Source organism: Linepithema humile, chromosome 1 (genome assembly GCF_040581485.1).
Source record: "Linepithema humile isolate Giens D197 chromosome 1, Lhum_UNIL_v1.0, whole genome shotgun sequence".
Taxonomy (NCBI): Eukaryota; Metazoa; Arthropoda; class Insecta; order Hymenoptera; family Formicidae; genus Linepithema; species Linepithema humile.
In genome coordinates, this window is record NC_090128.1 from 19678438 (window position 1) to 19701065 (window position 22628).

General features: G+C 39.1%; 2 protein-coding genes across 4 annotated transcripts in view; one reads left to right on the plus strand and one right to left on the minus strand.

The window, feature by feature from the left end:
* The window catches only part of LOC105668633 (uncharacterized), an 83424-nt gene extending 80570 nt beyond the window's left edge, over nucleotides 1-2854 (minus strand). The window contains exon 1 of one of the 2 annotated variants that reach the window (XM_067347193.1): nucleotides 2721-2854. The gene's annotated coding sequence lies outside the window, so the exon portion shown is untranslated. Of the gene's footprint in view, nucleotides 1-1499; nucleotides 1893-2720 lie in introns of those variants that run through there. The other variant, XM_067347197.1, reaches the window with a different exon arrangement.
* On the plus strand, nucleotides 752-20977 carry REPTOR-BP (REPTOR-binding partner). 2 transcript variants are annotated; one of them, XM_012359099.2, is made up of 4 exons: nucleotides 752-926; nucleotides 15589-15682; nucleotides 18781-18902; nucleotides 20053-20977. In XM_012359099.2, the coding sequence occupies exons 1-4, from the start codon at nucleotides 888-890 to the stop codon at nucleotides 20158-20160; spliced, it is 363 nt and encodes a 120-aa protein (XP_012214522.1). In that variant the 5' UTR covers nucleotides 752-887; the 3' UTR covers nucleotides 20161-20977. The 2 variants fall into 2 exon arrangements, with proteins under 2 accessions (XP_012214522.1, XP_067203310.1); XM_067347209.1 differs by lacking the exon at nucleotides 752-926 and adding an exon at nucleotides 3536-3554.
* Nucleotides 20978-22628: the final 1651 nt, after the last annotated feature.

Below are 22628 nucleotides of genomic sequence, written 5' to 3' on the forward strand. Positions count from 1 at the left end.
TAGATCCAGCATCGTCATGAATATCGTATAAGACAAAAGTGAAATTTCTAAAATTGAGAAAAATGCACGCATTGCTAAATTTGATTTTTATTCCAGTCTATTCTACGTTAAACTTACCAGAGTTTTCTGGACGTAAATTTAAAGTGTTGTCATAAAATATAAAATGCATCATCGTTATGTAGACATTGAAAGCATTTGTGAAAGTTCGAAATATCCATTCGTATTCGGAATCTAATAATTTCTTCTCGACCATTTCATCAATTTTTATTTGTAATTTTTGCTTTTTTATTGTATGAAAAATTAGCGCAATTATCAACTCAACATTTCGAATGATAACCGATATCAGTTATGTAATTTTCTTTAATTTCCAACAAGACAGTTACGGAATGTAAAATAAAACAAATAGTTCATTTGTTTTTTAAAATTGCAAGATTTATACAGTAAACTTTTTTACGGAGTGTCTCGGAATTATCGGATTGAAATATTTCGTGTGAAATAAACAATTCATTTTGCACTTTGACCTCTTGTTAATTATCTTTATCAGTTTTCGAGAATATTCGATTTATCTCATGCTTTTATTCTCGTCTAATCAATTATCACGTCGTCTTATCAATTGCGCGCGTGTGTTTCAAAGAAAAGTTCACCTATCCGTCGAGCGTTGTCGCCACGATCGCGAATCTCGTGACGTAACACGACTCAGCAGCGGTCCGAAGTGAGCGGGAACGGTGGAACGGAAGGAGGAGGTGGCGGTCCGATGTGTGACCTTGCAGTGTTTGTAAACAGACACACGTTGCCGTCGCGAACTGTTACGGACGATCGCCATCGCGAGAGCGAACCACCCCGTGTTATTGTTTCTGAGCTGCGGTGTTCGAGGCGTGTTCACGAGTATGGAAATGGAGCCAATGTGCATCGTGGAGAACGAGACGGTGAGTCTGTGATTTTTCAACGATCAGCCGAGCGCTGACAATGTGTTCGCGCGTGACGCAAACCTGCCATCAGAAACGAGTCTTACGTGCGCGCTCGGCGGGATTACACCATGTTGTGTAAAGAGGGCGCGCTGGATTAATCTCGCATCGAAGAATCGCGTTCGCTCGTGCAAATCATATTATTCCGATTGTCCGATAGTTGGAAAAATCCCCAGCTCGCATTGACAGAGGTCGCGGGGTGAAGGGAGCGGGTAGGCGAGGGGTTACTGTTTAGTTGGCCGATGTTTTGTTCATACGGTCAAGCTGGCGCCTGACATAGCTTGACATTTTTCGCGATAGATGGTGTTCTCCTCGCTCGTGCGTGCAGTCAGTGTTGCGATATGGGACCGGTTGTATGCGCATGTGCGGTAATACGGCGTCAGTACAGTGTCTCATACAAGTTAAACAAGGCACCGTTACCCCGCTACATTAAAAATATTTCTAAATTTTTTGAAATTGATTGAAATTTTCTACTTCTTGGTTTTTTAGCTGCTGGCTTTGTAGATTCCATGCTTGTAAATAAATAAATCTTACCTTATTTGTAGTCACCTAACCTTCTCATGTCAAAACGTCCCGCCATACGGTCAACACACAACATATAACGGCACTGGATCTCCATCACCGCACATGCGCAGAGTCGCACATGCGCATATAACCGGTCCCATATCGCAACACTGCGTGCAGTCTTTCGCCGGATGATGGCGCAAGTTCACTTCACAGTTAGTCGATAAATTCAAATGGTGATTGTGGTTCGTTGTGCGTCGACGGAAAAGTTTTGTAGGTCGTTTATGCGTAGTACTTCAAAAATTCGCTGTGCGCTAGCAACGTTCCTTCAACCAATACGGCAGATAGAGTAAAGAGCGACAGACCGAAGCGAATTTCGATATTTCGAGAATCATAGTGAATCATAGCTCTTCAATTTCGATTGGCGTCATTTACGGAACGCGTCGCGGCGGATCGTTCCATATTTCTCGCGATTCTTATTGTTTAAAAGTGAATTCTTGCACGCGAAAAGTTATTGTGAGTGTTTCTTGCATCGAACGTTCGTTAAACAACTGTAGGCCAATATCATAATTTCAGTATCCGTTTCTACAATCGAAATCATCTTCATATATTGATGCTATTTTTTCATCGAAGTGCAGCGAAAATGGAATAGATACACGATCGTCAGGTATGCATGTAATATTGTCTAATTATCTGCATTGATCATGCTTTGTAATAATTTACAGTTATGGCCATTTTTAATATTTACTAAAACATTTTGCATTTTATTTCTGTTCTAAATAGTAACTTTATTTTAATGTTACTGTCTCTAGTTATTTGTTCTTGCTCCTTTCTGCTTGTAAAGACTGAATATATACTCATTTTATGTTACGTGCAACAAGTGCGACTAAAACGAACAAACTTAATTACCGCGATGTGATTGGTTCGCTGTTTCGAGAATCGCAATCTCGCATTTTGGTAACTTCAGAGTAGTTAGTCATGAAAACGTCGCTGTGGCTGCAAAATTGCATTCGAATCTTTCCATATTTCACGCGATCGTTACTGCTTAGAAGTGAATCAAAGTGCGTGAAGATTGATTCTCTCGTGAAGTGTCGGGCGTCCGTTTGAATGCGTTAAACATCGCGTATACACGTGATTATTACTGCTATTCAATCGTGATTATTCGGAATGGAAGGGTTAAGTAAAAGTCAGAGCATTATCAAAATGGCGATGCGCTTTCGCGACGCGCCGTGCGGTGACGCCAGCGCTCACCTTCGCGCTTGCATCGCTGCGATTCGCGGGCGCGAGCCTCGCGCATCACGTCCCTGCTGAGAGCCTTTTAGCCCGTGAACTGCGCAGTTGACAGAGCCCGCACAACGCGTAGCACCGGTGAGTTTTACTCCAGATCTTTTCGCATGTCTCGTTGCGTCTTCTGTTGGCATCGTGACGCCACGGAGCGGCACCGCGACGCCTCCGTCGGTTGCGTTTTCGTTCGTCGCACACGTTCAATCTATATTACGCGAGAAATGCCTTATATGCACACGTATGTAATGTTTCACGGCGCGGCAGTGTACCGTCGTCGTGCGTATGCGTGTGTACGCTTTCGTTCTCTCTCGCCGGCGACGCGACGAAACCGGGTCGTGCACTCGTTCTCTCCGAGACGATCGTAATTTATAACGCGTCGCGACGTTTGCTTGTCGCGACGCCACCGCGGGCTTTTGCGTCGCCCACGCGCGACGCCACTGCGCAATTCAGCATCGCGCAGCCGAAAAAATCCTCGTTCAATTTTTAAGTTAGCTGTTTTTTTCGCGCGGAAAATCTGTGCGGAATCACGCTTGAATTTGGCATCGCATTATCGTAAATTGTAGTTACGGGACATGCGTAAATCGTGAATTGTTTCGTGATACTGTTACATGTTATGCGTAATATATAACTGCATTTGATAAATTTATTTCACGGAGAAATTTATTATTTTACTCGGTTTTGTGTTAATTGTAAAAGCGCATGCGTTTCCTACAGAGCAACTCGATCGAGTTCCGGTGACGTAATTAGACTATTTAGAGAAGTTATATTGTATTCACCTCGATGGCATAAGCTGTAAATATGGTACAGTGTTCTTATCTAGAAATGATTTAGCATTTAAAGCTGCATTTTTTAAAGCAAACTATTTATATTGGATGCATAAAATATATGGCACCCCATAACTCAATTAATTATTTATAAATTCATTGATTTGGCGTAAAATCTACATTTTTAATGAATCGTTAATTGTTCCTTGATTACTTTATATCAAATATAAATGTATACATTTAAATATACAAAATTGTCAATCTGTTACTAACTCGTGTTATTAAGTCAATTTTTAAACATGTTAAATATATTGATGTTCTGAACATCTGGTATTATTATGTCTGATATCAGAACATCTGGATTTAATATGATAATGAATGTAGTGGCTTTATCTACTGCGTATTGCAGCATTAATTAATTCATACTCTCACGCTTACATTAATATCACTCACCTTGCGGGCTTCATACATTCAATGCCATCCATAGTAGCTTTTGCATTTCTCGTAATTGCATAAGAAATTATTTACGTGATCGTTTACAATTACGTCGGTCGATTACGTTGATACGCTAGAATGGAAAATACAAAATAATATAATTTAATTTAGAAATTACATGAATTAATTATAAAATTTAAAAGTTTCCTGCACCGACGATAGATTTATCTATTTTAATCGAACAAAAATAACGTAGTCTATATTATAGTTTGTATTTTTTTATCGTTATATTTTTGTTGGAAATTGAAAAGTTATAGACTTTCATAAAAATTTATCAAAATTTTGCAGAGGAAAGAGCCTCAAATATAATAAAAAATTGGTGAATACAGAAAGCTATTAGCTTTGATAGAATTTGTATTATATTACATTGAAAGACGATTCAATATTATTTCCGTCAGATGAAAAATAATTGAGGTTTATAGATAACTCCACGTCTTTTAATGAATCCACAATATTTCCTTCATGCTACGTTCTTGGAAACGAGGTTTACAATCTCGTGTTCGAGCAGGGAATTACGATTGTACGTGATCGTCGTTGTCCTTCGTGCACTTCTTTTTCAAGCATCGCCGACGATGCACGCGCGATGCGAAACGCTTCGTTGCCCGCAGTAAAACATTTAATCGGCGTCGCGATAATGAGGGAACGTATGCGATCCTATAAAAAAGAGAAAGAAATAATTTTTGCGATATGCAAGTTGTATGTTTTGCGCAATTTTTCTTATCGTTACAGTAGAACGTATTTCACCGTGACGTATACATAGTATTGTCATAAATTAATAACCGATACAATCGGTTCGAATATTTCTTGAATTTAATAACGAACATAAACTGCCTTGATATTTTTGTTGAAAAAAAAATCGATTTGTCAAAAAGAATTTTATAACAATAATTATTTTGTGATATTATATAAATATTCCAAAGTACATTTATTCGATTATTTAGCACCGGCATCTCTCACGTTGAATTTAAGCAGTGCTTTAACATTACTCATAGTATCCTAGTCGTACGATAGTTCCGGCGATTGTCGGTATTGTAAGCGTTATCATTCTCGTTATCATTACCATCACCGGTGGTACAGGCTTTAAGGTGCTGCCGTTGGTGCTGCTGCGAGCATCATCGCTCATCTCTGTGAAGTTGGCACCCCATTTTTAAAAAAATCAATTTTTTTTAGAGTTCTGAATGCACCCCAAAGAGTTCTAGAGTTCTCCATAAAATTTATAAATAGTTCCGGCGAATTGGACAAAAAAATCCATTATTGAAAGTATGGGGTGCTAACTTCACAAAACGTTATCACAAAATTGACGATAACAGCTTAATCGTCGGAAATAATTAAAAATATCATTAGAATTATTTGTAGAACTCTTGAGGTGCTACCCAGAACTCCAACGAAAAAATAAAATTCCAAAAAAATTTTATTCTTATTGGATCTTAGAATATTTTCTTAATCGGTGATACGAAAAATAGCGAGAACTTGTTATATATTGGTCTGAGCGCTTTGAACCTTAATAATTATCGTTAGAACTCTTGAGGTGCTACCCGGAACTCTAATAAAATAATCAAAACTCCAACAAAATTTCTCACTCTTCGGGACTTCAAAAATTTTCGATCGGTGATACAAAAAATAGCGAGAACTTTTTATATATTGGTCTGAGCGCTTCGAACCTTAATAATTATCGTTAGAACTCTTGAGGTGCTACTCAGAACTCCAATAAAATAATCAAAACTCCAACAAAATTTCTCGCTTTTCCTGACCTAGAAAATTTTCAATCGGTGATACAAAAAATTGCGAGAACTTTTTATATATTGGTCTAAGCGCTTTGAACCTTAATAATTATCGTTAGAACTCTTGAGGTGCTACCCGGAACTCCAATAAAATAATCAAAATTCCAAAAAAGTTCTCACTATTTTTTGTATCACCGATCGAAAATTTTTGAAGTCCCGAAGAGTGAGAAATTTTTTTGGAATTTTGATTATTTTATTGGAGTTCCGGGTAGCACCTCAAGAGTTCTAACGATAATTATTAAGGTTCAAAGCGCTCAGACCAATATATAACAAGTTCTCGCTATTTTTCGTATCACCGATTAAGAAAATATTCTAAGTTCCAATAAGAATAAAATTTTTTTGGAATTTTAATTTTTTCGTTGGAGTTCTGGGTAGCACCTCAAGAGTTCTACAAATAATTCTAATGATATTTTTAATTATTTCCGACGATTAAGCTGTTATCGTCAATTTTGTGATAACGTTTTGTGAAGTTAGCACCCCATACTTTCAATAATGGATTTTTTTGTCCAATTCGCCGGAACTATTTATAAATTTTATGGAGAACTCTAGAACTCTTTGGGGTGCATTCAGAACTCTAAAAAAAAATTGATTTTTTTAAAAATGGGGTGCCAACTTCACAGAGGTTCATCGCTCCGGTAGTAACGTAACGAGCATCCTCGCGTCTTCAACGCCGTCACTCGTTCTGTGCTCGTATCTCTATGAGCCAGGTTATCACGCAGAAACGCTCCAGATGTTGCACGGCATTGTACAAAAGAACCTCTTGCCAAGCGCAATATCTTTAGTGCAATATGTGACGATATTTCGGGCAGGTCCGACTTTAACGCTTTGTTTGAAATTGAAGTTTATAACATGACATCAAATTTATTAATAAAAATTGTGCTTTATCTTTGTTTTTTAACCTATTATCAGAATCTGAAGTGAACTGCAACATTCTAGTTTATCTCTCTTTTCAATAATATCGCTATCGATAAAGAATTTGCGCAACTACAATTGTGTTTAGATCGCAAGTTTCTCTTTTGCGTTGTTTTATTCAAGAAAATCTTCATTTGCTTTATTTGAAAAGTTTGACGATGCATGCAAATCTGTAAAAGGCAAAGTCGTGAGTCCCTTAACTCATATTTATTTTTCGTACTTTTAAAACTTTGCATTTCCTTTAAGCATATTACATTAAAGAACGCAAAAGAGTAGTTTATAGTATATTAAATTCTTTTAAGGATTTATCATATATATATATATATATATATATATATATATATATATATATATATATATATATACTTTCTGATCATTTTTGTCACAAGTATCGTCTGTTCTTTTTTTATAAAGTTTTTTATATAAGTCCACATCTTTTACTTGTTTTATTTCAGTTTTACCGGCAGAAAAATTCAAATTTGCAAGTGCATTATCGTCATATGCGATGTACAAAGTGCACGCACATTGCACAGTTCATTGTCTTTCGCGACGCGTTGAATCGTTCTTATTTTCGTTTATGTGCGTACTGTTTTAGCGATTGTAGTAACTTCCATCGACGTCGACACGGAGAAAATTTATATCCGCCTCGAGATATTCCGAGATATTTCGAGATATTCCTCTCTGTCGTCAGAATCTCCGCCTTCCTTCGCGCACATGCGTGCGCTCTTTATGTCGTTTGACTTTTATAAATTATTGTCGGCGATGTGGACGAATGCGATCGCATAAATCCACAATCGCGCTCTCTTTGTTTCCTTATCAGCCATGTATACGAGTAGGAAAATGTTACATTCAGTACTATATACTTCCTTCGCTAGTATACGTGCATACGAAGTCATGTGCAATTTCATTTTGACATCTCAAAGCATGAAATGGCAGATAAAATAAAATGCATCAATAAAGAAAATCAAAATGACGAAACTTCCTATGTTATCGCGATGCCGTAGTGCAATCATTTTTATTAGTTTTACACAATTGCAAAGTTCGTAAATATAAATTTATTGACTTCTCAGTTTACTCTTATGTTAGCTTTTCGCTCTAGTTTACAGAAGATTATGGAAAATGTGGCGAATGGTGCACTTTCTTTTTATTTTGATTTTACATTGAAATAAGAACATATTTTCACCGCGCGCGTGATATGCGAAGCGCGCGGAATACGCGCAGCGGGTGCGACGAAATTTACGCGATTTCGACGCTCACGCAATGATTTCACTCGCACTAGCCATTGTGTTCACGGAACATCCCCCGTCCATTGTTGTACATAACGTCGCTGGAGCAGCGGCGCGGCTGGAAAATTACGAGGGACCTCTCTCCGCCTCTTTCCGTGCCTCCTGCTCTCTTCCGGTTACGCTAGTGCGGGACGAACAATGACCTGGAAAAGCTCAAGAAAGCTTTAAGCCGCTACTGTATACGCTCAGAGACTAGTTCTCGTAGTTTTGTCGTAGCGAGTCTGAATGGCAAAAAGAAGAACAAATGTAATACCGCGAGAATCTCGCAAAAAAACATCATAATCATAACACAGAATCAAATATTACTTTTATGAAGTGATTTAATCGTATAAACACACGCTTGAATAACTCTTTATAACGATCGTTATCCACACGACCATCTGCAAACTCGCAGAGTCTAAGCATTTTATTCTGAAAATTACCGCGTGTTTAAAACATCACCGAAAAACTTCAGTTTTCCACGGGACCGAAATCCGCTTTACCGCTCTTTAGAATCACCGGCGGCGCGGGGGGTTGTAACTTTCATAAAAAATCCTTAGTTGATGCGAATCGTTAAAAAGTTTCATGTGCAAACGAGATGCGGGGCGGGGGAGCTAAATACGGTTTATGAATTCAGGTGCCAGCGAAAATAATCCTCTGTTCGAGACAGATAAGCGCGCTGTTGCGTCGCGCGCCGAGGAAAATGTGCGCGACGCGTCACCGCGAGCGGACTGGGGGATTGTGCAACCATCGAGTGGAGGTAATAATAAGGTCGTGAGCATGGTGAATCCGGTAACTCTTGAGCCGTGCATTCATCGTCCGCCCGCGCTTCATTGTCGAGCGACGCGCGGGACGCGGGAGGGTCTATTCAGCGCGACGTATGTATTGTGAAATCTCAATGAAAACTTACGTAAATTGTGCTTACGTAAATTCAGTGTTTATGCTCTCGGAGCAAATGAAGATTTAACGAGCCCGCGCAAATTCACGCCCGGGGAAAATCATCGTGGAGTTTAATATCTTTTCGTGAATTTTTCAATCGAGAAGAGTCGTCGACGGCTTTAATCAGAGGACGTCGCCGAACGTCAAAGACACGCGTTTGCGTTTTTCATGCGGCTTAAAATATCGCTGTCGTAAACGCTTCAAGTTTTCGATGTCAAAGAATCTTCTCGCGACAATAAATTAATGTTAATTGTCTACGGGTGATTATAAAAGTTTGGACACGCGCGAAATTTTCGTCGTAAATCATTCCACGAAATGAGAATTTAAGACGAAAGAGTTAAGAGCGAGAAGTAGCTGGCTTTTACTCCGCGACCACGATGGTAAAACGTTTCTATCCCTCACTTATGTCTACTTTGTTCCATTTCGGTCCACTTTAGTCCAATTTGTCTAACGTCCATTTTCCGCCGAGCGCTGTCTTAAACAGGGTAAGAAAAAAAAAAAATGTAGTAAAACCAACTGGAACCCTCTTTTGCGCGCGTGTCTTGTGTCTTTTGCGGATGTCCGGTTTCACCGTAATATTCTCTCTGGGTTGTTTTCGTCTTGCCGGAGGAGTGAAAAAAAAAAGAGAGACAGCGAAAATGTAAGAACGAACGAAATTGCAATGCTTGGCCAACAAACCGGGTTATTAAGGCAATTAAAATTAGCTATGCTAATAAGACCGTGTCAAACGACGTTGGAATTTGAGAGGGTATCCAAGTGTAAAAAGCAGATAATCCCCCGGAAACAGAGCGGAAAATAGCGAGTGGCTCCGATGTCGGTGATTTAAATTACAAGTGTATGAGAAGAAATGGCGAGTATGTGAGAACGGAGCGAAACATCGTAAAGGGTTAAAGATAATGCATCTAAGAGAGTCACACTTGGAAGCCGCGGGAATAATTTGGTTAATAATGAAAATTAATTGCGCGCACGCATATCTTCTTCGAAATTCGAGAATATCGCGTAGCTCGGAAAAAAGCCGGTGTAAAAGCCAACGATAGAACGGACGGTGGTGCGGTTGTAATTAAAGAGTTTTCTCTCGAAAAGCGATCACCTGAGACTCATTTGGTGGAGCGCGAAGTAGGAATGTGGTCTAATGAATGGCTTTTGCTCGGGATTTTAAATTACTAGTAACCGTAAAAAAGAGGGGGAGAGAGAGGGAGAGAAAGAAAGAGAAAGAGGGAGAGAGAGAGAGAGAGAGAGTGCGCGCGTCATTAGTTTGATTTTGCAGCGTAATATAATCCATCCGCACTTTTCGTTATTAATTATCGTGTAAATTCGAGGGTTGCCTCTTCTTCTCTTCGCGATTTTATGACGGCTATTCAGGTTGGATTAGGAAGAACTGTAGATCCTATCTTCTCGGCTAGCTAATGTTTTTCATACCTAAAAAAACAACGTAATGACTCAGAGAAAGATAAGCGTGAATTTGTGAAGGAATAACATGTTTGAACAGATTTAAATGGTGAATGGTAATGCTCGTTCTGCTGTGAAGCGGCTCAAGATTTATTTATATTTCAAAGTAATCTTTGAGCGGATTTCGTGCACAGTGAATTTTTCAAACCCTCCGCATTTGCTTGCAAGCGAAATTTTGATAAAGTTAAATGGATTGGAGCTTCCAGCAAATCAATTTTCAGCGAAAACGTTTGTCTCCTTTTTTTTAACTTTTCGTGTTTATTTTATCAAGTTGCTTTGACTAAAATTTTCTTTTATGAAATTAGTTTAACTTGAATATAAATTTCAATATAGAAACACACGTAAAAGGACTCTTTATAGTGCACTCTTTTTGTTTTTATTCACAGCAGTTTTGTACAAATTATATTTTTTTAATAATATTTTAAATTTCTCTAACAATATATATTTTTATAAAAAGAAATAAATTTGTTTAAAAAAGAAAATTTGCTAAAAGTGAGGATTATAATTTTACCATTTATTTTTTCTTCCGGAATCTGGTTATCTGGAAGGTCCATACTTTAGATCGTTAATTTAACGAGAAAGTTAAAATTACCTCGATTATCGCGTTCAACTAAAATGTTTTTTTATGATCAAGTTATTTGATCAAAGAATTGCCACTTAAAAATATATACGGTGGAAGTAGGATATCTTGCGGATAGTAGGATATATGTAGTAGATATTTAACGCCTCTGGAGTTATACCGGCTTTGATATCTCAGATTAACGCACGTTGGGGCATTCGGCTTAAAGGCGTAAGCTTGAATCATATGGTAGCGGGGAGAACCGTGTCACTGTATCTCCGCCCGATTGTGTGTAATATGCTTTACGGGCATCCGGTCTCCGGTACAGCGACGCGGTATCAAGCATCCGGTAACCGTGGCAAGACGACGTTAAGGGTACCCATTGAAGTGCGCTCCAGCTTGATTAATGTTAAATCAGTGTACGCATAAAGTCTTAAGTCCGATCTGCCACTACCTTTTATGTCCCTTTTAACAATCTGTTTTTTTCTTGTTTTCTTTTTTTACACTTTAGAGTATGTGACCGATATGAGTGCAGAAAATGTACCCATAAAAGATAATAATATTTTACTTCGCTGCTTTTAGGGCAAATACGTTTTTTCTAGACGGGTTAGCTTCCGTAGCAGAAAGTACGCTGCGTCTGAAAGCAGCGTGAAAGCGTTACATGCAGAAGGGATAGCAAAGTAGTTAAAGTATAAAGTAGGCTATCGCCTTTATCTTTCGTTATTATCGTGGTTTGATCGAAGAAGAAAATTTCCTGAAGAAAAATACAAATTTTATGTGATATTGAATTTGTTAATTGAAGTGAAAATAATCAACACATGCAGCGTATGCATTTTTGTACGATTCTTTTACGACAAGAGTCTGTTTATTTAGAAACTCCGGAGTTTTACCTTTTAATAATCTTGGACCGTAGAAAATCGGAGAATGTCGGTTTAATGCGCTAACAGATTTTTTTGCATACAAATGCAAATTAGAAAGATTAAAACAGATATTGCTTGTTGTCCGGAAACTTGCGTCGGCGGTAGGACCGTGTCCAATTTTCTGTAACGGCATCAAGTAATCGAGTTTCAGATAACTGAAATTACTTTTTAAACGAGAAACATTGCCTCGCATGCTTGTGCTGATAACGATGAGAAACGTCAGAAAAATATCGTAAAATTTTATGTCCGCGCGACGACAGAACCTTATGTTTTCGCCTTCGATAGCTGTAGACCGTTAAAATCGCAAACGCCATGAAAGTGGTGTCTGTTGACTGGAAGTTATAAGTAGAATATTGTGCATGAGTTCACTCGTTTACACGTGAACCGAGAAAAAAGTATCACTATAAGATTTATTGCGTATTTCCATTTTATGACAGTATATCAACAAAGCGTAATATCCATCGGTAGCGCATATTTCACGAAGATTGCCGCGCGTATATCTACATAATTCGGTGATTCGGTGATTCTGTAAAATGTGTCTATCAGTTTTACAGAATCGCTCATCTGATATCGCCGATGAAACATCAATGAAACAATGAACAATAGGGCACATCTGTTATTTTCAAATAGAAAATAATGTCCTCTGTCGATAAACATGTAAATTAGACTTCAGATTTTAATAATATTCTATTTATTATCCGTTTTTATTTCGCGCATAATAGACATTCTCTCATTTGATGCGCGTGCGTCGCATCATCCGGTATTATACTTGATAAAAATTTACCATCGATACGATACTTTCTATACATTTATTGACGCCATTTATGTATTATGCACGCATTCAACTTATTCCGCGCGCTACGGAAACACTTACCGCATCGAAGCAATGTTCGTAAATGGCGATTGCCGAGTTCCGGGAATGGATTGTTTCTTCGTCTATCGAATATACGTCGATAGGTTGTCGTATACAGGAAAAGGAATCGGAGTTGGTATCCATACGCTTGCGGGCATGCTGTGCGAGTTTGCGACGCGGCACAGACAAGGAAGTAGACGGAAATGTTAGTGTCAGCAAATGTTTGACAGGTTTCGGAAGGGTTTATCGTCTGCGTTTCATAACCTAGATATGATTTCACGTGGCGATCGTTCGGAGACATTCGAAAGTTCGCTGTTCTACTTTCGAACTTGTCTTTGCTCGCGTTAAACGACGTTATATTCTGCGTTGTGAGTAACGCTTTATAATGACACCTGAAATTTTTTAAACTTAATATTTTCAGTATACATTCGATACATTTTTATTTAATTAGCGTTCGGATTTTTCAGTTGACAGAAACGCGATTTCAAATTCGTTAAAAAATCAGCGGCTGACAGATAACCCGATATTTCTGGAATATTATAACAGGTATTACATTCGTTAACGAGATGTTTACCTGTATCATACGTTTAGTCAATGCAGCAACACATGCAGTATGTAAAAAACGGCAGAAACCAGCCCTCTGTTTGTGTACGCTGCATTCTCAATTTACAGACTATTGCGTAATTCTCCGCGCGAGTTTTGCGTTCGAAGTTATGACAGTTTTTGCATTTTTCCACGTGCGAGAATCAGCTCCAATTATCTCGCACAAAAACACGGGAAAGAGGGATGGAAAACGGGGAAAAAAGAGAAGAAGCGCGGCGGTCGACGAGAGAGCGGTTTGAGCCAGGCGCAAAGAAGCCGGAAGTGGTCGAGGCAAAGAACCGGGATTCGGGGAGATTTAATACCAGATAGGATTGAGAGGAACGAACAGGTCGGGGCGGTAAACAGCGGCCCTAAAAGGGGGCGGAATTTGTATTTTGTCATCCCTGAGCGCGTATGCATAGCTAAAGGCCGTGGTATGCAACAACCGTGCCCGAGGGGCGTGTAAATTTTAACGGCATGGGTACGTCGGCAAGATGGTAGGCGCGTACTATCACTGGCATGTGTTGCATCCGCTGGCCGCAGGTTTCCAGTACTGTCAGGACCGCAAAATTGTTCCAGACAATTGTCTGGCCTGTGAAATCGTTTTCGCCTGTTGGACGCCTGTTCTTTTTCGCCGCGAAGCGAAATGAGGATTGCGTGAAAATGCATTTTGCGAAAGTGTATGCATATTACACCCACGTCGCTCTCTTGTTTGGCTTAAAATAGTCTGTGTATTACAAACACAATATCTAAATGTATATTTTATGTATATGTATATTTTACATAAATATTAAATCAGGACGACTAACGCAAAAAAAAAAAAAATGTATTAAGATATACTGTAAAGTAAGACGGTTTCGTAAATAATGGTAATTTATTAAATAAGAAGCAGGAAATTTTCTTATCACGCAAGAGTTTGAATTTTTATTAGACGGATTTACAGATTACTGCTGTGCTATTGACGAAAAAAACTGAACATTATTTTTCTAATTCTCTGTAGATAAACTGAAAATAATAAGTAAAATGTTCTATAATTAAAAATATATTGTTTTATAATAAAATAAATATATCGTAAAATATTTTTCTAATAAAAGTCGATTTTAAATTTTAAGAGAAGTTTGCTTTCGCTTGTGCATACATATATTCGCTATATATTCATGCTACGCCAATTTTGGAAAATCCAACATAGAATAGTTGAATACTGAAAAAAAGGAAAAGTAAATAAAATAGAATATGCAAGCATGAAAATAAAACAACTATAAAAATATATAAACGTGTACAATCTAAACTTCAAAATATGTCACTTCTCCTGAAAATCTTTTTCGTACCTAACATTCGCTGGAAACGAAATCGAGCGGAAAATCACACGCGGAAGACAAAAAATGTGTAAAGGGGTTAACGCTGTCAGGTTTACGTCGCGTCTGCTCGTTTCTCACTAGATTTGATCTGACGGGTGGGATTACGACGGTCATAAAGTTCGAAGTTGAGCGACTGTGTCGCTGATGATGCAAGCGTTTATTAGGCCGCGTTGCGCGGATATTAAGCGGTACTCATTGCACTTATGCGGCTGCAAGAAGGGGATGGTATCGCCGCCCGACGAGACCGCGATTGCCACCTTTGTGTTTACGATCGGAGGCGGAGAAGATGGTTTCATCCCTTTTCATCGGCGCAGGACTCTCTTTCTCCCCCTCCCTCCCCCCTCTGATTCCGGCTCTCAGTCTCCTCTCTTCCGCGACACAATGAGCTTTTGTTTCCATTGAAAACGACACCGCTGTGTCTCGCTCAAGATATTAATCGGGGCGAAACTCTGGTAGCGGATCAACCGGCATTACGGACGACTGTGTGTGCGTGCGTACGTATACGCGGCAGCGACCACGGCCTGATTGAATCGTAAATTACCTCGCGGCGAATTATTCATGGCGCGCTTTCGTTTCGGTAGGGCGCGCAATAATCCAGCCGCGCGTTTTGCAACGCGTCAATTTTTAATGCCGCTTCTCGGTTTCTCGCGCAAGATTTGTCACCGTCGCGCGGCCAGCACGCCATGCGTAAATGTACCCACAGTGTAATTATTAATTATAAACTCCTCTCGGTGGAATTATTTATTAGCATCTACGTGCAGTCGATAAAGCCGATCAGCAAAAGCCACGGAATAAAATGAATTGGCTTTTGCGAACGGGGCGAATAATTCTCTCTCTCGACTGCATTTAAGAAAAAAAATGTAACGACGGCAATGCCAATGATTTACTTGCAGCTATTTATATTTATTTGTACAATTACATTTTTGTATAATTAACTAATTTATCGATTTATTGGCAGGAGGGATCTCGCGGTGATCGGAAAGAGGGGGGCAAGAGGGGACGCAAGCCTGGAAGGAAGGCGGCGGACAAGGCGGACATGAAAGCTAAGCTTGGTAAGTAGCTCGTTAATGCCGTGTAATAATTTATATATTATTTTTGCAATTGATCAGTGAAATAATTATAAATAAATAACTAAATATTTATAATTAAAATAAATTGTTGATCATAAATTGCATAATCATTAATTGTCAATTAACATCTGGTAACGTAAAATGAAAGATGCATGTTAATTTATTGAATTAAAATTATAATAAAAAAGTAGAAGCATTTTCTCATTAAATGATTAATAATTCAATTAAAATTAATACATATTTTTATTATTTACTCCATGATATTTGGCTAACAATTAATATTTTATTACAAATTATAGTTTACTGTTTGCTTAATGACCGCAATCATTAATTACTGATTTCATCACATTTTGCCTATTATTATTGTTGGGCTATTAAATGATGCATAGACGATGTGATAAATCATCGCAAACTATTTGATTTCATTCGTATTAAATCGGAATGCATCTAAATGCATTATTTAATACAAATGTCAGAGATTTTTTATAGAATTATTAGTGTTTGAGAAAAACTTGACAATTTTGAGTGGGAAAAATTCGCACTGAAAGGAAGAATAAAGCTGAAGGAAATAACAAAACAAATATGAGCGACTATCGGCCGACTGAACTGACTTTATCTAGCCGGTGCCTCGCGTCTCAACGCTTCTGTAATCCAAGGTGTGAAAACTCGCGTAAAATAGAAAGATAACGCGCTGTACGAGACAATGAAACGGACATGACCAGCAGATATCGGCTACTCGCAGCGGCGCTTTATGTACGTGCTCTCGCGGTGGCATCTCGACGTCGCCTCACTGTCTCTTGATTAAAGTGCATGATAGCGCGGCGACAGCGTTCCCGCGACAGCGCATATCTGTTGATTGCGCGCGGACGACGCCCGTTTCGCGTCGCTCGCTTGCTCGTTCACGCCGTTCGGTGCGCGAAAACGCGAGTCGCGTTGCACGAACGTTTATCTCTTTCGCAAATGAATATTTATATCCAGGTCATCCCACGGCGCTGCTTCTCGATGCCGGCGAACGAGGATCACCAGCCGTGGCGCTACAGCGCGGCGTAGCGTTCGGCTATTTTGCAATTCCGTCGTTTTGCCGACGCGTAGTACAAAGGCGGGAGGGAAAAAGCGGAGTGGAAGGAGAGGCGGGATGAAACTAAGCTCGCCTTGCCGTTGCTGTTATCGCTGATGTCGTGGCTATTGCGCGGACCAGCGCTAAGTAATTTCGCAGGGTTATTTCTAGAACGTGCTGGCTGGCGCGGTCCTTTTATTCAGCAGCGGAAAACTTTATAATCTCGTCGCTATTTCGTTTTCTCCTTTCTTCCGGTTCTTTTCGACCGCGATGCGACCTTCTCCGCACTACGTACGTTGTTCAATCTATGCAGGATGTCCTGGAAACTGCACAGTGTTCTCCCACCTACGGACAATTTGCGGTCAATATTGTTCATGGCGGGAACTATGCGGCCAACTATTATATTTATTAGTTTTTAATTATGCAGATAACGTTTTTGTCAGAGTTTAGAAAATAGCAGAATTAATTGTGGAAGGGCTCTATTGTTTACCTATCTTTTCAGCATTAGCGAAAGCTTGGTAACTTTTAATTTTGAATAACTTCACAACTATCGACATCTCGTTATTAAGTCTTTAATGAAATAGTTGAAATTTTTAAGTGAATTACGCTTGCTTTTTTATCACAAAGTTATTATTCTGTTCATAAGATATTTTTGTAGGTTTTCCTTTGATATCATGAAGAGTTGTTTGTGAATTTTCTACTTCACTGTTCACCGCGTTAATGGACTATTTTTATTGCCTTCTACATATATTGGCCAATCGCAGTCCGTTAAAGAGTTAAAGTAATCGTATTTTCTTCGGCTTTACCTCAATCTGTCTTTAAAAGGACATTCGGTGAATCTACGGCAACCTGCATATCGACGGAAATTGCGCATGGGTCTCTTCCGACGCTCGTTCTTGGCCGCGCAAACGAGCGAACGAACGAACTTGAGAGCTCCATTTTACCTTATACAGCTGACGGAACCAGCTTTATTTAAGCCCGCTTGGGGTTCACCTCGATTCGGTCTAGATGTCGGCCGTCGCAACGAGATCCTAAATGGAACCACAAATTGACTGTGCGAGAACGCTTAATTTCCGCGCCGCGCTAGTATCGATTTTCCAGGCAGGACGCCGATCGCGCGTCAACTCCAATCGACGTCAACGAATCTCTTTTCGATAAAATTCACGGCATCGGGCAGATCGATGTTCGCGAAAATTCGTCGGCTTGGCCGCGGCGAGCTGATGTCCCTTAAAAGTCCGTAATAAAACGAGCGACGTTTATCGCCGCGTAAAAGGCTCTGGTGGTGAGCCATGAACGATAGCACATTCGCAAGCACATTTCGATCGTGAAAGATCTTTTATTATATTCGGCGCGCAATGATTTTCACGAAGGAAAGAAATTCGACTATTCAAAATCTGCTTAACAATCCTACTGTCTGGAAATTTTGATTCAAGAATCCTCGAGTCTGCAAAGTCGCAAATCTTGGAACATTGTTGTTTGCACGCGACAGTCTTAGAATGCAGGAATTTCAAAAGAATTCCCGAGAATCTTAAAATTAAAAAATAAAATTTATGAACAGTTAAATTCAAGGGATTTTATGGTGCCAACGATGTTGTAATTCAAGTTGTTCCACGCTAGTTTCGGCTTTCGGTTGAATTCGAGCTCGTCCGACATCTGATATGCGATAAGCATTTATTTTCCTTGTCTATGTTCGAACAAAATCATAGCCTTACCGCCGTCTACGTTCGCAAAAGTTTCCGTCGTTCGGTCGCACATGCCGCGGCATTACCATGCGTCTTGCGCGTTCCGCGACATTATTAAATCGTGAATTCTTGTAGAGCTCGTGATATATATCTGCCGCTTGGCCTGCCATTGTGTCACAACCTGACGCCTCGAAAACCAGAGAAATTTATGCTAGCGCGAATTCGGCCGAAACTTTCATCTCGCCTTGGGAATTCGGTTCACGCTTTGCATGTATCGATTTCTAGTATTAATATGAATCTGCGTTTCCTCACCTACGACGCTTTTTCTATTCTTGTTATAGAACGAAGCCGGCAGAGTGCGAGGGAGTGCCGTGCTCGCAAGAAGTTGAGATATCAGTACCTGGAAGAGCTCGTAGCCGATCGGGAGAAGGCGGTGCTCGCTCTGCGAAAGGAGCTCGAAATGGTGAGTCTTATAATTAATCCTTTCCATAAACGTGAATGAACGAGAATTGGAAAATATTGGGAAAAGAATTCGTGATCTTTTCTTCTACAAATAAATTATGGTTTATCAATAAGGATCAATTATACGCTAAATGGTAAAACAAATAGTGGAAAATAAATTTTGCCTTTTGAGATCTACTCCGTAGACTTTTGAATCGTTGTTTATAATTGACATAAGAAATTTATAACTTTGCTTGTATCAATTCACTGCGTAACGTTCAGCAAACGTAGTGCACATTGAAAGAGAATACATAGAAGTAAAGCACTTTCTCTTGAAGCGCTCATATTTTTCTTTTGAGAAAAATATACGTTTCAGAGTTTTCAAAATTAGTTATATCTCGAACGTCATAAAGCAAAGCAAATTCTTCGGAAGCTGGAAACCCACGTAACTTCTTCCTTCCCATCACTTTTCTCATCGTCTTCCTTAATCTTTCCTCGAAGTGCAAACTAAGTTACTCGTAAAAGTGTAAAGTTCTGGCGGAATACAAAGGTTCGCTCTTTAGCAATACGACTAGGAATATTATTTGCATCTGACATTACTTCTGCAGGCGGAAAAGCATTCGCATTTGTTAGAGTCGCTTCACATGGTTATCTGACGGATTTTTATGGATCTTTTGCAGCGAACTTTATGATAAAAATTGGCATTTTATCTGTTTGATTACGTTCGTACTTGATAAAATATGCGTCTGGATATTTGATATTACACAAGATTTGAATAATAAAATAGAAGACAAAGGTTGTATTTATAAAGCGCTCGAAACCAAGAAATCACATTATCTGTCTATTGATTATTGATTGGTCGTGTTCATCTTTCTCCTTTTCTTCGCTGAACGAAATGCTCCATAACGAAGTGCTCCGAAAATATTTGACGTCGATATCTTGCGAAGGCTAGTTTTACTGAAAGCCTTTACACCAACGAAGCACGAATATCGCGAGTAAGAAGAGCAGTTGAAAAGTTCCGACAAGAAGCACTCCTGCACATCCATGAAACCGCTCCCGAATCCTTCCGATTCTTCCGAAGATCTCCAGCGCACGACTTATAGCAGTTACGATGAACAAGGTCCGGCGGAGCTTATGTCCTTTACACGCCATCGTTTGTTATTTTTCTGCAGTATCGTCAGTGGACACTAGAATTGGATGCCGGACAAGTCCCCGAAGGACTGCAGACGATGCTGGAGGAACTCGGCTCGTTGAAACAGGAACAGTCCAGCAACAACTAAGCGGGCAAGGAGGCGAGGAATAAGGAAGTCACGCGGATCGAGCCGTTCCATTTATCTCGTTTCTCTGATCGAACCTCTTTCCTCCCTCTCTCCCCTCGTAGTCGAGTTTATTTTCCGTCTTTTCTCCTTTTCTCTTTTGCAGTTTTTCAGGACGATAGGAAACAATTTGGCTGCTGAATTTGAATTTCCTTTCCTATCTCATCGATTTTTTTTTTTTTTTTTTAAAAGAAAGAAAAATTATCTGATTTGCTTTTTGTTGACGATACATTTTCTATCCGCGTGAAAGCGAGATTTCCTTTCCTTTCCTCCATCTCCTTCTGACTCTTTCACGAAAGGCGGAATCGTCGTCTGATTACCTCGTTACCTCACACGTTACATATTTTTTTTTGTATGTATGTATTTGTTATCGCGACTCGTTAAGTTGATCCATATTTTTTTACTCACGTTGGTTAAGGACAGTGATTGATCGGTCGGTCGGTCTGTCTACGGCCTCACGCTTGTAATGTACCTCCCTCGCACGATTGTTGCGGTGTAAGAAAGTAATTATAGATATATCACTGTTACGCATCAAAGGGAAAAACGATCGTTGTGTATCATAGAAAGTCTATATTCAGTATTGTCTGTTCAAAGTACGTCATAGCGAGAGGTTCTCGTTGACTGTTTGCCGATTCGTTTGAATTATATACCGATATATGGTATTCGTTTACCGTATGAAAATCATCATTTTGTACAAATTAGCGCCATTACAAAAGTTGAATCGTATATGTGTACGAAAGAGTCTATTAGTCGAATAAAACCGATATTTTTCGATGAAAAATTATTAACATTTATCGTTCCTGCTTGTTTCGTTTCCCGCAAATTCCCATGCGAAAATCTTCGAATTTTACTACCCGAAAGCATGGCGTTTGCGCCATATGAAGCTATTATTTTCTGTTGAACAAAAATGCGAATTTTTTTTACATTGCGACACAAGGAACACGTATTCGTCGGCGTTATTTCGAAATCACATTTTGGGCACCGTGATTCCACGTCGCGCTTTTACGCAACGAGAATTTGCATATTTTTACGTGAAATATGTCGAGCTATGAAATCTCCGTTCCCGTTTACGTAGATTGCGGCGCATTCACCCGCCGATATTACCCCTTGCGTTCATCCAGTATCATTCGGCGGTCCGTTGAAAAGAAGATAAAAAAAAAGGTAGATCCGATCTCGTCAGTTATCGCGACTATGTTCGGAAATTTGAAGTGAATTTTGTTACGAAATTTGTTATGCAATTTGGCTGGAAGCTTTTAATCAGTTCGAGCAATAATGGCCGAGCTTAACGTCACCGTGTAGTAATAATTGCAACGATAACAATGTTATAAACGGCGGCATCGATCGAACGAAATGCCACGAGTAAGAGGATAATCCGCTGCAGTAATTTAATGACATTTTCTATTTTTTTGATCCTTGAACGAATTACTGGTTTTTTTTTGCTCATTTGCCAGTGCATGTATAAGCGGTGAATGTATCAGATCAATTTATTCAAATATTTAGCTTCATGTCCCTGGAAATGTTGGAAAGCGATATTTGCGCGAGATTTTGATTTTGTGTTTTTTGGGAGCTGCTATTGATATGAATGGCAGGTAACGCAAAAAAATGGGGGGATTAAATTTGCACACGTTCAGATAGAATTTTCATCAAATATTACATTTGCATATCATCTGCCTTACTGCGATACACGCTGAATCAGACTTTATTTTTCTATTAAGAGAGAAAAATCGATTTTCACCGTCGTTTTTCACGTAGAACGTGGAAAAATTTTGTCATAGAATGCAGATTTAAAAAAATCACATTGTTTTCTCCATGAGCGCAACAAATCTGTGTTAGGCGGAGTGTAAGGTGGAAATATTGCCCCGTAAATATGAAATTGTACTAAAGTACCGAGTAAAGAACCGAGTGTTTCGCATTGTTATTAAGCTCGCTGCATAGTACATAATATACTTTCTAGCGCAACGGCTTTAGTTGTGACAGTGTCCGGAGATGATATATTTTACACGCTGTCTGAGAAATAACCAACTTCTGGATAAGAGATATTATATGGGCCAATTCTGTGTCTCTGGTAAATTATATCGCGTAATATTACTAATGCTAGTATTATTTATTACATCGAACGTAATAAGAGATGCGTAATCTTTAAAGAAATTTCTAAAACGTTTTTTTCTTCTCAGACTCTCGATCAAGTTTTGCATTATATAATTATAGATAAAATTGATTTATATGCTCGGATAAAATTTCACTTATAATTTTATATAATGGAAAGCATTTGAAGATTCGAAATACACATGCAAGCATTATCATTGATACGTGTGCGTTTCTGATTTTTCAAATTTCGTTGCACTTTGACACATAAAATTATAAATAAAATTTTATTCCTATCGCGAATTATAAATCGCCTAAAATAAGCTTCACTCCACGTTATATCTGCA